This window comes from Squalius cephalus, assembly GCF_949319135.1.
Source record: "Squalius cephalus genome assembly, chromosome: 8".
Classification (NCBI taxonomy): Eukaryota; Metazoa; Chordata; class Actinopteri; order Cypriniformes; family Leuciscidae; genus Squalius; species Squalius cephalus.
In genome coordinates this window covers 7,072,005-7,086,419 of record NC_137129.1, presented here as the reverse complement: position 1 = coordinate 7,086,419, position 14,415 = coordinate 7,072,005, and the positions used below count along the sequence as shown (strand labels likewise).

Below are 14,415 nucleotides of genomic sequence, written 5' to 3'. Positions count from 1 at the left end.
TAGCCTAGTTTTGGTTGTTGTTGGTGGCGTTATTGCATCCCTAGTTATGCCTACAATGCAAAATTGTTCCCTCGCGATTGGAAGCTCCTGTAGCCGCCGCATACGCATTTCAAAACATCGCAACGTGAAATGCCACAAAAAGCGGTTTGTGAATAGGTCTTAGTGAGTTAGGAGTCCTCTCGACTTCTTTTAAGCTGTCCCAGACTTAGGTGCTACTTTTAGGGCTAAAATGCTTCGTGAATTACTCTTAGTGAAAAAAATGAGGAGTCCTAAAGTTAGAAGTGACACGCCCATTATTTTTAGGAGTTGCTCCTAAATTCGCCAGTTAGGAGCTACTTTTAGCCTTAAAATTCTTTGTGAATACGGCCCCTGATCTTCAAATAGTTGTATATCGGCCAAATATTGTCCTATCCTAACAAACCATACATCAATGGAAGGCTTATTTATTCAATTTCAGATGATGTATAAATCTCAATTTCCAAAAATTGACCCATGTGACTGGTTTTGTGGTCCGGGATCACATATTAGCAATTCTGACCACATTTTGTGAAATTGTTGAGATTTTATTCTGAAACTCCATAGGAGACACATCAGTCGTGTTTCAAACGATGCACTATATACTCTTCTATTCTATTCTGATAATCCCTCCATTTTTCTATTCTGTACTGTAATGTCAATGTGTCATGCAAAGTAAAGGGATTAATTCAAACTATAGTCTTACATAGCCTGATCTGTAGTCTTTAGTCTTACATATAATTTATAATCAAACTATTAAAACAGTGTATTTTGGAATGAATGGTAAATTGCAGAACTGGTGCAAACATATACACATCGATACGATCAGATGCTTTCTTAACCGCTGCTTTCTCACTGCTGTCATGTTGTGTGTTTATTTTGTTACTGAGAGGAAAGTGCGCAGCACATATCTATATATTCATCTCTCAACAGCGAGGATGGCATCTCAATGTTCATAAACAGTATATCGCTGCAAAGGTAAATGCACAAATTGGGACACATCTCATATAAGAGATGAGTTGATGGTCTCGCCAGACTTCCACCAAACATCTGGATCCAAATTCCTAACCTTTAAGTAACATTTCTTGCAATGCACCATCAGCACAAAGATAAGCTGTGTCAAATCCTAATGTTTATTTGCAACTGCCAAGCTGCTTTCTCTAAAGAGAGCGGCAGAGAACAGTTATCATCTTATGACAGGGAGATAAACAGCTGCTCAATCACTATTAGAGAAAAAAAGATCACATGTCTAAACATATATATATATATGTATCCAAGCATCCCATAGAATGTGATGAAACCAGCGTAGCTATTTGGATCTTATTATAAAAACTAGAGTTATAAAAAGATTATGTCCCACTTTGCCTGTAGTCACCATATCTTCCTTCAAAAAAAGTTAGAGGATTAACACTTATTCGATTAGCATGAGATATCTGAAAGTTAGCCTGTACAACACAAAGTTATCTAACCTCCTCAGGGAAAAGAAGTTCTCCTGTCCAAATAGGGCTTTTTGAAGGACATCATTTTGTGTGTGTGTGTGTGTGTGTGTGTGTGTTCATGATATACTGTATACACTGCAGATTGACGACAGAGCAAGTACAAAAAGAATATAAAAACGCTCTACAGTCCAGCACAAAAGCTTCAGTATTACTCTTCTGACCTATTTGGCTCAAACACTCAAGCTCTCATTTCTGTTAAGTCTACATGAGAAAAGGATAACAGGAAATTCTAAGGAAGCTGATGTGTAGTCTAAACCAATGCAAACTGAACTTCTCATCCCAACATAAAGTACAAAGAACTCAGAGGAAACAGAACCCGTTAGCTTATATCAATGACATTTTTCATCTATGCTCGGCTCAATAAAAGCATTGTCATAAAACGGATTGTTACTGTGGCTTGAGGTCTCACCAAAAGCACTTAAAGTTATTGTTAATAAAAAATTTAACAGCGTTTCTGTGTAAAAGCACAAAGCAGCATGTAATCTGCTGAAATGTTTATTTGCAGAGAGATGGACGTAACATAAGGAGGAAGTCAAAATCTCTCTGGTGACATTATTGTGATTCTTTCATGGTGCTACCATAAATGTTAAACCAAATAACAGTCAACAGCCAGGAATTCAAGGCTTGTACAGACCTGCTAATACTTTGGTAGTTCTGCAATTATATTTTATTGAACTGTATTGCTTTTAGATGATGAACAGACTCCATAGTCTGAGTGAAAATGTAGGTTTTTTTTCTATAGTAGACCCTAAAGGGTCACATGAAAAGACAGAAATAACCATTCCCTCTGTCCAAAACTAGAAAATAGAAAAGACAAATAAGAAGAGGAAAGGTAAAACATTTACTCTGTAGGTTGGATGAGTTGGACTTTCCCAAGGCGAAGGATGACAGGCCCTCTCAGATTTCGGATCTTCTTGACCTCGCTGTTCTTCAGCAGGGAGAAACGGCGCGCCAGATTGAAACCTGCGGATCGGACGGTCAATCCATTTACCCCACAGGCTAATGAAGAGTGGGCTGCTATTTGACATGTCCTTCGCTATGTATCATCTCTGCTGTGGCAGTTTTCAATTCATATAAGGCCAAAGGAGGAATCTTAATACTGTGAGTATCTATATCTTTCAGCATACAGACAGAGTCTATTCCTTAGACTGCTTTATGGGCAGTTGGACTTTTATTAAGTGTATTAAAAGGCTGGAATGATTACAGTGAACATCTTTCCCATTTTTGGATATAAAGTGTGGAGAAATAATGTACTGTAAGTAAGATGCAGCACAGCCGAAGGGAGTAGAAACCAGTGTTGATAATAATAAGGAAAGCTTCTTGAGCATCAAATCAGAATATTAGAATGATTTCTGAAGGATCATTTGACACTGAAGACTGGAGTAATGATGCTGAAAATTCAGCTTTGCCATCACAGGAATAAATGACATTTTAAAATATATTCAAATCGAAAATAGTTATTTTTTTAAAATTGCAATAATATTTCACAATCTTACTGTATGTATTACGATCAAATAAATGTTGCCTTGTTGACCATAAGAGACTTCTATATAAATGATATATGTATATGCATATATGTATGTATGTATATATATATCATTAAATTGATTTTAAAAAAGCATCACAGCAAGAACGAATCCAGTGTTTCTGCATTTACATAAACATAAAATCATGAGAATAGGGATAAGTTTGCTCAAAATGAAAAGCATGTCAACTCACCAGTGAATGATTTCTTTAATACAAAGCTATGATGTTGCTTTAAAATACTTGGAATACTGTGTACAAATCATATGGACTTTATGATCCTTTTTAGAGGTAGACAACCACCCAGCAGAGCAGGTTGGACATTCAACTAAACATCTTCTTTTGTGGCATGACTTGAGGGTGAGTACATGACAGAATTTTCATTTTTGGCTACTTTAATGAAGGTCCATATGCAGCCGTCTTTACCTGTAATGTTATGTCTGGCAGCTTGAGGAAACTTCCAGTCTTCTACCTGTATGGACGGGCAGCTGACACCTGTAAAAAGAGAGAAGCAGTCAAGTTGCAGCAGATCTTGTCCTGCCAACTGTGAAAGGTTTTGCAAAAAAACAACTTGTACAACCAATCATGAAGTGTCCTGTCAAAACTTAGTCCTGAACATGAGGTAAAAGAGTTGAGGCATTCAAAGATTGTGTGAAGGAGACAGACACCACCTCACATATAAACGGAGCTAAAAATAACTTGCTTTTCTCTGGGGGAATCACTCTCCCAATCTCACTGCATGGTGGCAAAGACAATGACAGGTGGTCTGAAACTGATGGGCAACATATGAAAAAGATCTAACAAAGTTAATACAATCCAATCAATTCCTAAAGGATGAAATCAAGTCCCACCCAAACATTTTTTTTTTTGTCATTCCAGAAGTCGTTTCACTCAGATATACATCACATAGGGAAGAAAAGACTATTGCAACTTCCATTTTATGGTGACTTTACGGGGGCATTATTGGCGGTCCTTGCTCTTTTGGTGCTCTAGATGAGAAAAAACATGAACAATTTTTTTTTTTTTTACTTTAAACTTGAACTTGTTTAACATATAAAGAAAACTGCAAGTGAACAACTGAACTTGAACACCAAGGATCACCATCCATTTTTATTTAATTAAGTGATAAACTTTTTTCACCTGTTGTGCAACTTGATGTAAATAACATTTTAGGGAGAAAGTTACATTTAAAACATACACAAAATTTTGAAAGGGCATTATGACTCTGTATTAGAGATGTCCTAATATCCTAATCCGCCGATACGATAGCCGATTATTCAGAATGATACTACTGATTTTGCCCTTCCGAAAAGAAAAAAATATCTCACAAGTTAACTAATGCTGTAAACTACAGAGAACACTCTCATTTGGTATATTACTAGCTATATTAGAGGTATTTTTTTAAAGCCCATCTATTATAGTAAACTGCTTTGTATTTTCAGGTGTATTAATTACACAAATAAAAACTAAATGTTTGATTACAACGAATTCAGTTGCACATCAGGTAGTTTACATGTAAACACTTGTCTCCATGAAAAAAATATTAAAATATACACATATAATTTAGTAAATAAGCTCATATCTAATATTTATTTATGGATAACTAACAATATGGGAATATTGGATAACTTTCCAGAGGTAAATGCAATGTTAAGTGACATATTGTTCTTAAGTTGTTTTACTGACGTCTTTCCGCGGGTAAAACACTAATTGAGCGATGACATGGTACATTTTGGTAAGTTGTAGTGTATTTTTCAACATACCTTTTGATATCCCTGCATTATTATTCATGTCATACTGTAACTGTAACTAGTGGAAGAAAAGACTCGTGCTCCTCCACGCTGCTATTTGAACTGAGGCGCTACAGCGATCTGTCACGTCACATTTAAGAGCGTCAAAATACCATTTATTGCAAGAATTTTGTGATAAAATGGACAGAATTCGAAAGCTGAGACTTTGTTTCTTATCAGAAGTAATAAAGAACAACGCTCTTTGCAACTATTGGATGGAAGGCGTCCTTCAAATAATGTTTGGTGTAGGGAAAAAACCTGGACCTGGCAACTCTGGCTTGAACTACGGGTGATTAATAGGGTCAAATAGAGCTTGCTAGCAAACATTAAATTAAATTAATTAATTAAATTCAACATCGCTGTTTTTATATTATACTTTAACTGTCGAATTAACGTTGACAGCCCTAATTCAACAAGATACGTTTTCTTCACGGTATGAGATGCAGTCTGACACGCTTTTCCACACCCTTTTGATTGACAGGATATAATGGACCTGATCATCGGCTGTTTTTAAAGAATAGTGAAAATAATTGCTTCTATTTAACGATACTGATTATTGGCACAAACACTGAAAAGTTCAGTTAAAAAAAAAAAAACTTTTTCTTTGTGAAGAAGCATGTCAGAGGTGTCTGAGACGAGAAGAGTTTTTAATCAGCATGGTTTGGTTCAAAGACACATACATCAATCAAAGTGCATTAGCAAGTTACTGCAGCGTAGGGAACTGTCACTTAGAAGATTCAGAGATCAGATGAGTATGAGAAACTCAAGTAATAAAAGAGAGAAGCAGCTCAGAGCCATCTCGTTGAGCTTCTAGTGGCGGAGTAGAGCATGTGATGGGTTTTCCAACTCGTATTCTTGCACTGTCAAGTTACAAAGAGCTCTTTTTAAATCTACAACACCTGCATCTCTCCACAGCCAACTCAGCAGATACAGAGAGGGAGAAAATGTCTCCAACAAAAACTTATCTGTCAGATAAAGAATTAATTTTGAATTGTTCTCGCATTTCCACTTTTTGAAATCAGACAGACTCGGCTAAATCCCTTTTCTTCTAGGTTCTACAAAGCCCCTCAGCTTTCACACGGCAAAAAGGCGGGATTAATATGCAGAGATGTCAGGGAGGAGATAGGAAAGCTGGAGGCGGCTCTCGCTCCTGAGGCAATGATGGAAAGTTGAACGCAGGGGGAGGAGAGGTGCATTTCAAATGCATGGAGAACAGACACGTCATCAAGCATTGCAGACAGGGTTATAGAGTTTGAAGTGGAGTGAACGTTTCTGGGGTTTAGGATTTCATATGTTCAGAGTCAGCATTCTTTTAATTTAGAGATACGTATAGCTGTACAAGCTGCTTCACCGTTAGAATCTTTTGAGGTTCTTCCTCAAAGTCCTTCAGTTTACAAAAGAATGAAATATAAAAATACATCCATTTTAAAGAGGGTAGAAGAAACATTTTGGGAGAAAAATAAAAACATATCACCTTTCCTGGATTCAGTCAGTTATCTGGAAAGCTCATTATGTGATATACTGTGTCTTACCCTTGTTCAGATTCCCTCCCATGGCCCCTGCTCTATTTGTCCCTGCTTGCATATTGTTTATTGTATATTTTTAGGTCCCAAAGTTGGCCTGGAGAAACTCATTAAGGAAAAAGTCAACTGGGGATTTGCACAGCTGGGGATGAGCAAAGACATCCCAGAAATCTACTATCCAAGCCTAGGGTAATTGGATGTAGCTGAACGTAGGAAAAGTTTTTTTGGGAGTTAGTTTGTTAGCTAAAGCAATCGTGCATCACTTCTGAGCACAGATTTACATGGTGATGAAAGGGTAAATGGTGCAATCAGAACAAAAAATGCACAAGGGAAAAAGTCATACAAAAGTCACATTAAAATGTGAATCATATAAATAGCAAGTTATTATATTTTAGAGCATGCATGAAGTAAATAGCATCCGTTTTGATTTCATGATGACTTTAACAATGACCAAGTATGGTTTGATTGAAGTTATCAATCAAATCTGGTACTTGACAGTTGCATGTTTAAAAAGAGGTTTAGCCTTAAACATAGAAAGACAGTATAATCATATTATCAATCGACACAATATTTTTGGCATAAGAAGCACAAATGGGGCCCTATCTTGCACCCAGCGCAATTGACTTTGTACACCGACCCATGAATCATTCCTATTTTGCACCCGACGCACAGCACACTTTTCCCTCGACAGACGCACATCGGTAAAGTAGGGAATGAACTTGCGCTTCCGGGGGCCATTCAGTGCAAAGAGGAGGCGTGTTGCGGCGCAAACATTCCCTGGTGCTATTTTGCAGTTTCAGAAAACAATTCCGCACAGGAAAAACCTAGTTTAAAGTCAGTGGTGCGTTTTCAGTGGCGCGTTCAGATGCTATTGGCCATAATGTAGTGTGCGCACAACGCGCATACACTTTGCTTCTCTCATCTACACAGAGACGCAGCAGTTGCCATTTTTGCAAACCATACATAATTACAAGGAAAAATATTCCACATGAGGGAAATCATTGTGGTGTCCATGAAGATGTGAAAAAAATAGGCATAAATTTAGCTTACACATTTACTAAAATTATTATACGCCTGTTTGACCGAAGCTAATTTGGGTGGGTTTCTCCCATCCCCATACAATGTCACTTCTCTGTCTTTTACGGCCCTGACGAGAACGTCGGTCTCCTCGGCTGTGAACTGCTCCTGGCGTGCACCTGGCAAATCCGCCGTTATAATAGCAATCCGCCATGGAACAAGCGCGCCTGCTCTTAAAAGGAATGTGAGATGACGCTCTGATTGGTTTATTTCACGTTACGCCCAAACCACACCTATGAGTAATGTAGCTACTTCAGACCAACCCATTTTAACCCGCCCAGAAAGTTTAGTGTTTGATACTTGTGTTTCAGATCGTTAAAATAGGGCCCATGGGGTTTATATGCTAATATTTCAGTAGATGTTTGGCTACATTCAGCCAGACTTGCATTATTATAATAATAAGATAAAACAGCATTATTATATAATACAATAAAAGACTGGAGGTGTTGGCATTTCTCACTCCTGCCTCAAACCCCACAGAGACCCAGCTTGAGAAGAGCCTAACAAGCAAAAGTGCAAAAACAACATGCACTAGTATAAAGTGATGAATGATAACAAGCAAGTCCTTACATTGTTTAAACTGGAGATTCTGACAAAAACAAACAGGGCTTCTCATGTTTCCTCATATTATTAGGGCCAGTCTTGTATGAAACCACTAGCCAGTAGTTTCTGAAGGACTTCAAAACTTCTGAAACTTCTTAAAAATGAGCCTAATTACACTGAGGATATAAAGTGTCATCCAGAAAAAAATGTCAAAGTATCAATACTGAGGGGCCCCCCACTTACAACTCAATTCTGCTGTATGAAGGGTAATTTCCATAACCATATTTTTGAGACACAGCCCTGGCAGTCTAGAGAACAAGGCATGAAATCACCCTTAAAACGCTGAGCCATTTTCCACAGGTCCTTGTTCTTCCATGATTTTTCCCCCTCCTTTATTTTTTTCATTTTAAGTAATACCAGACCTTATAAAAGTTTGAAAGGAAATTGTAAAATAAAGAACAATGAGTACTTAACACATGTTTGGCTAGTAGGCATACAGATACTGTGTTCAGCACACAGCAGTATGCACAGAAGGCTTCACTAATGAGTGCATTCAGTTAAACAATGAAATGTAGTCAGGCATTCAGATTCATTTGGAATATGACACAGTATATACTTCCTCTTCAAGATCCATCAACTTAGATTTGTTTGCTCTCTTAGTTCACCAAAAAATTAAGCTTCTGGCATCATTTACTCACCTTCATGTTGTTCAAAACGTATGACTTTCAGTATTTTTTTCAGTGAAACGCAAATTATGATGCTGACTGAGACTTTTAAGATTTATCAAGCAAAAATACAACAAAGCATCATAAAAGTAGCCCAACAACTGTTCCAAGTCTACTGAAGCCATATGACAGAGGAAAATAATTAATATTGACATCCGCTTCAATTATATTAGATGAGTTCTTGAGAGAAGCTGTGACACATGGTTCATGAATGAATTTTCAGTGAATCTGGCTATGCTTTGATTCTGAATGCTTTGTTCATGAATCAAAGTGGTTCTTGAGTTCAACTGATTAATTTAGTTCAGTGGAGAACCACTTTAATGTCTGTTTCAAGCACAAAACTATGGTATGATTTGTAAAGACTTGGAATACAGTAGTGCACAAACACTTTTATTGTGCGTTTGAAGCATATAATGCTTTCTGAAGCTTGAAAGTGTCAATCTCCACGGGTACTAACAATGTCGACCAGCAGGCTACACTTCTTAAAATGTCTCCTTTTATGTTCCAGCAAATCCTGTGCGTTTAGAACGACATGCAGGTTAGCAAATGATAGCAGGATTTTAACTATTCATTTAAATATTCATAATGTTATGTTGGAAGAAGTATGAATTAAACATACAGAATCTTAGCTGTTTGAACCAGCCTTTGACAAAGTCATCCTTTGATTTGGAGACCAGGCTCTTACCTTCAGCTGATGCCAGTCGACCCCCGTGACCCAAGCAGATGGTGAGAAGCACCAGAGAGGAGCAGATGACCCTCATGACTCCCTCCTTCAGCTCCTAACCATGATAAAAAAGAATAAGTGAACAGGTGAGAGGGAAACCAAGACCAATGTAAATCATCAGAACACATGAGTTATGAAATGCTGTAATGAGCTCATTCTTAAGGTGTGTGCTTTATGACACAGCACCGTTTTTTTTCTTTTACATTTAATACCATACGTCTGCAATAAAAGAGCTTCTAAATAATTGCTAGAAAGTGTAAGAAAGCATGCGGGAGCAGTCATAATCAATATAGTGGTTAAAGGCCAGATTAATAATGGTGCCTATAAGGTTGGATGGGTGCTTTTAGAGTAGAAAATGTGCTAATGATCCGAAGCATTTCCAATAAAGCTTTGTAACCCATGACGTTTGATGATTATCATTACAGTGCCCATCTGTCCCTTTCAGTAACATTATCATCTCTCACATACACAGAGACACAAAGCTTCTCCACAATTAATGCTGAATAATGCACAGTATGCCTACCTAGGCTAATATTAAAATAATAATAATAATAATAATAATAATATGTGAAACAGAAGCCATTATTCCACTCTAAATGTTTCAAACTCTGCATGAACTCATCACGTTTCATGTTTAATTCTTAAAGAGGTGTCCAGATTAACTTGGAAATAAAAAGGTTATATGCATTTTTAATCCAGTTTTGTGTAAAAACTAATTAAGTCATAAAAAAACATTAAACATGCAGCTTAATTTACTTCTGGTTCATCCATCACACTGGAAATTAAAAAGCAGAGCATATTGCATTTTGGGTTTTCTATGGAAGCTTGTTTCCGCCACAGAATAAAACATTTTAAAAGATAATTGCGACTTTTTATCTCAGAATTGCAAGATATAAAGTTAGAATTGCGTGATATAACGTTGTTATATAAAGTTATATATGCGTGATAAAAAGTTATAAAGTCCAATTTTAAGGAAAAAAAGACTTTTTTTCTCAGAATTGCAAGTTTATATCTAACAATTCTGACTTTATAACGCAATTGTGACTTTATATCATGCAATTCTGACTTTATATCTCCCAATTACATGTTATAAAGTCAGAATTGCGAGATATAAACATGCAATTCTGAGAGAAAGTCAGAATTTCGAGTTTATTTCTAGCAATTGCGAGTTTATATCTCACAATTCTGACTTTATAACATGCAATTGCGACTTTATATCACGCAATTCTGACTTTATAAGTCACAATTGCGAAACAAGCTTCCATTGTTTTCTATTTTAATATTTTAAAATGTAAATTTCAGCAACATTACTCCAGTCTTCACTGTCACATAAAAATGCAATATATTTCTTCAGGATTCTTTGATGAATAGAAAGTTCAAAAGAACAGCATTCCATATTCCCTTGCCATAAAATATAAGAAACTCTTTTATGTGTACTAATTATTTATGTGTATTATCTTCCAGTGCATATGGAGGGATTCAGCACCTTTAATTGCTTGTAACATACAAATGAAACTAAACGGAATATGAAGTATATCTAAAATGTGTTTACATGTTTTCACAGAACCAACATCACCTCACTTCCCTGTTTACAGACATGCTGCTCACTCAAAGTGACCCCCACTGGCGTGTCTGGACATGAACCTGTCAGAGTGATGTATTAGTCAGAACGCCCGAGGGACAAGGCCTTCTCCTCTGCCTTTAATGGCTTTCTTGTAAATTTCAGCCTGTCGGTGATGTTTGTGCGGGCAACACCTATCTGCATCCTCCAACTGAGGTCACACCACCTGTAGAGCTGTACCAGTTGAGACACCGAAAGTGAAGGTGTCATGCGAAATAACACCATCCCAGAGTATACACTCTCACCTGAAGATGAGAAATGCTATACCTTCTTTCACTGGCTGCCCGCACGTCTGTTTATATCATTCCGATTCAGTTATTTACAAAGCTCTACCTCACTTCTCACCACAAAATCAACAGTGTTCTAGTAAACAAGACAACATCCATTTCAGGTGAGCGAGGCGGAGATACTCCATTACCTATATTCAATGCCTCAGGGCAATTTCTCATTACCATTCGCTTCCACGCGCAGAAAAAGGAATGGAAATTAAAGCTTGTGCTTGTTTTGTTCCCATTTCACTTTGTTTGCCGTGCAGCGAACAGCTGGACCGCGCAGATAAAGGAAAGAGTCTCTCTCGCATTCTGTCTTGGCTCAGTGCCCGGCAATCTGAAGTGAATGTCTATAGTCGGAATGACTAAAGCACTAGTTAGGGAATCAAGTACGTGGGCTACAAACGACAATTCATAGTGTTTCAATGAAAGACTGATAGTAACAATCAATCTATGCAAGCGAAAACAATAATTCGGGACCATCTAAGAGAATGGCTAAAAGTGACAATGTGCATTTTTAATAAACAAGGGCTCTAATGAGCTATTGTAAGAATGTCTACAGTCATTTTGTTTTGCAGACTGCTGACAGGAAGTAGGCTGTCAAGAAGCCGCGTAGTGTGTTGTTTTCATGTCAGAGCCTGAGAGCTCAGGGAAAGAGGGAGTGTTAAACTCTCTCTCTCTCTCTCTCTCTTCAGAAGAGTGCAAACAAGTGACAAACAATATTCCTATTGTATATGGACCTATATAGTGCTGTCAGCTAATCGCTGACTTATAAACACATCTAAGAATCACTATTTTGGGAACGCAAGGTGCTAAAAATGTTAAGAGCTGTATGTGTAAACCTCACTCCCCTCACTGAAGAGGCATGTTAGCGGCTGCGGTCTTTAGGGTCCTTGTTGGCGTGCCCGCCTCCCATGCCGGGGATGCAGGTTTGAGTCCCGCTCAGAGCGGGTCGAGTAGGACCGGTTACATTTGGTGCCGTGACCCGGATGGGAGTCTGTGCGTGTAAACCTCACTCCCCTGGCCTCAAGACGCACACTAGCGTCTACGATTTTTGCCGTCCTTGTTAGCGTGCGCACCTCCCACGCCGGTTTGAGTCCCGCTCGGAGCGGGTCGAGTAGGACAGGTTACACAGATACCCACATTTTCAGCACAGATCATTTGGTTAAAGGATCATGGGAGCTAGAGAGACACTTCAAACACATGCATAGAGCAATCCTGAGAGATTTATAATCGGATCTGTGGCATTTGTAATCATGTCTGCGGCACTGTTTAACCTTCAATTACATCTGTTTTGCAATCTTTCTTTTCCAAAGGAGCATTTATCTTTTTTCTTTTTTTCTGGTGCAGCGTCTTTCTGCTTCTGGAACTGGTTTTCTTGAAGCCTGGTTTATCAAACTAAATCTATTTTTTTATTGGAAATATGTGCCAAATTCACCAAAGAGGAATAATCTGTGTCCACAAGTTATGTTGCAAACGTATCTTCACCTTGTCTCCCCCTGCAATTGAGCAGATGGTTTTACCATCAGATATAGAGCATGCATTTTTTCCACTCCCACAGGCTGATTTTGAAAAAAATCCCTGTGTGGTACAGAAAGTGAGCTGAGAAGGTTTAGAAAGAGATTATGAATGAACTATGGTCTGTATCAAATTTAAAAGCACCTTGCCAGAGGGTTGCATGAAATAACTGTCCTTCAGATTACACTTTGAAAGCTGCATCATGACAAGCAGTTTTTGCAATGCCCATATTCAGAAGTTATCAGAGAGAAGTGTGAGATTGCACTGCACAATACAGATGCTTCCAAACCTTCCCTTCACCTCATACAAACAGAATCACAGGATCATGTTATTATATTCCAAACGTTATTGTGCAACGCAGCTGTCCAGATGTTCGTGTGGAAAGAGCAGCGCTCATTCTGTCAAATGCACTTTTTTCATTTGATATATGACTTTAAACAATACTGCTGTGATTTGTATTAATATGAATATACAAATGATACAAATATACAAATTAATGTTTATCTTCGTATTGTTTGTGCTAAAATAATCATAATAAAAATATACGCAGTAAAGAAAAAGCGCATCTGAATACCTGAAAGCGTAATCTCGCTCTACCGCTGGGGGGCCACGATTAGGGCAACAAGTCAAAAAGTTTTTACTTTTCAAACGAAAGTGGTAAAAAGTGCAAGGGGAAAAAATAGTAACTGCGTGTGGATTATGTGCCCCATTAAATTAAAACTGCAGTTGAAAAAATAAAAATAAAAATGGTGTGGACATCACATTTGAATAATAAAGGAAACAGCCTAAATTAAAACAGCTATTACTAATATCTCATATAGAACGAACAATTCCTATCATTTGCATCCCCACAATGCATGCATACAGTATATTGATTAATAAACTACGTGAAATGCATTTGGAATAGTAAATACAAATTCAGAAAATAGGCTATGAAAAATCTCCCTGAAGCCTATAAAAAACCTATATCTCCCTAAACTATATCTCTCTGGGGAGTTTGCAAGGATCCTCGCCGCCGTAAAGATTCCCCATATGACCAAAACACATTATATTACCTTCTGCGATCGTTAATCCAATGAATTATGGCCACATTAATCCACAGAAAACTGTTCTTTGTGTAATCCAGTTTGCTTAAAGAGCTTCCAAGAGTCCTCTCCTGCGTGGATAAAGTTTTTGCCTGGGAGTTCTCCTTCTCCAACTCTTTTCTCCCCTCCCCTCACAGTTGTTTTATTAAACTTTCCCCTCGCTGTCGTTCCTCGATGGGACTTGGGAGAATCTCCAGAATACGCGTGATGACATCATCATCTGCTCCGGTTGAGTGTGGAAACGCGCCTCGGGCTTTTCTTTCCTCTACCGCCTTCCACAAGTCCTGCTTTGTTAGATTCCTCTTTTTCAACAATGATTCCACGGCCGAGGAACTTATCTGAGGTCATGGTAATGCAGACAGCGCCGCGGGTTATGACAGGTCATCGGTGACTGAAAACCAAAGGCAAAATATTCCAAACTGCTGCCACCGTTTTGACGGTAACAATATGGTAAACGGCTAAAAGTCGTCTGGTCCTTGTTTTGTTGTTTCAGCTTTGGCGG

General features: G+C 38.0%; 1 protein-coding gene across 4 annotated transcripts in view; it reads right to left on the bottom strand.

The window, feature by feature from the left end:
• col16a1 (collagen, type XVI, alpha 1) overlaps positions 1–14,180 on the bottom strand; it is a 76,015-nt gene extending 61,835 nt beyond the window's left edge. For all 4 annotated transcript variants that reach the window (XM_079878854.1, XM_079878856.1, XM_079878855.1 and 1 more), the window contains exons 1-4: positions 13,884–14,180; positions 9,382–9,475; positions 3,465–3,533; positions 2,360–2,477 (exon numbers count right to left, since the gene is read on the bottom strand). In XM_079878854.1, coding sequence (XP_079734980.1) covers positions 2,360–2,477; positions 3,465–3,533; positions 9,382–9,457 — 263 coding nt within the window. In that variant the 5' untranslated portion in view covers positions 9,458–9,475; positions 13,884–14,180. The remainder of the gene's footprint in view (positions 1–2,359; positions 2,478–3,464; positions 3,534–9,381; positions 9,476–13,883) is intronic.
• Between the last annotated feature and the right edge of the window lie 235 nt (positions 14,181–14,415).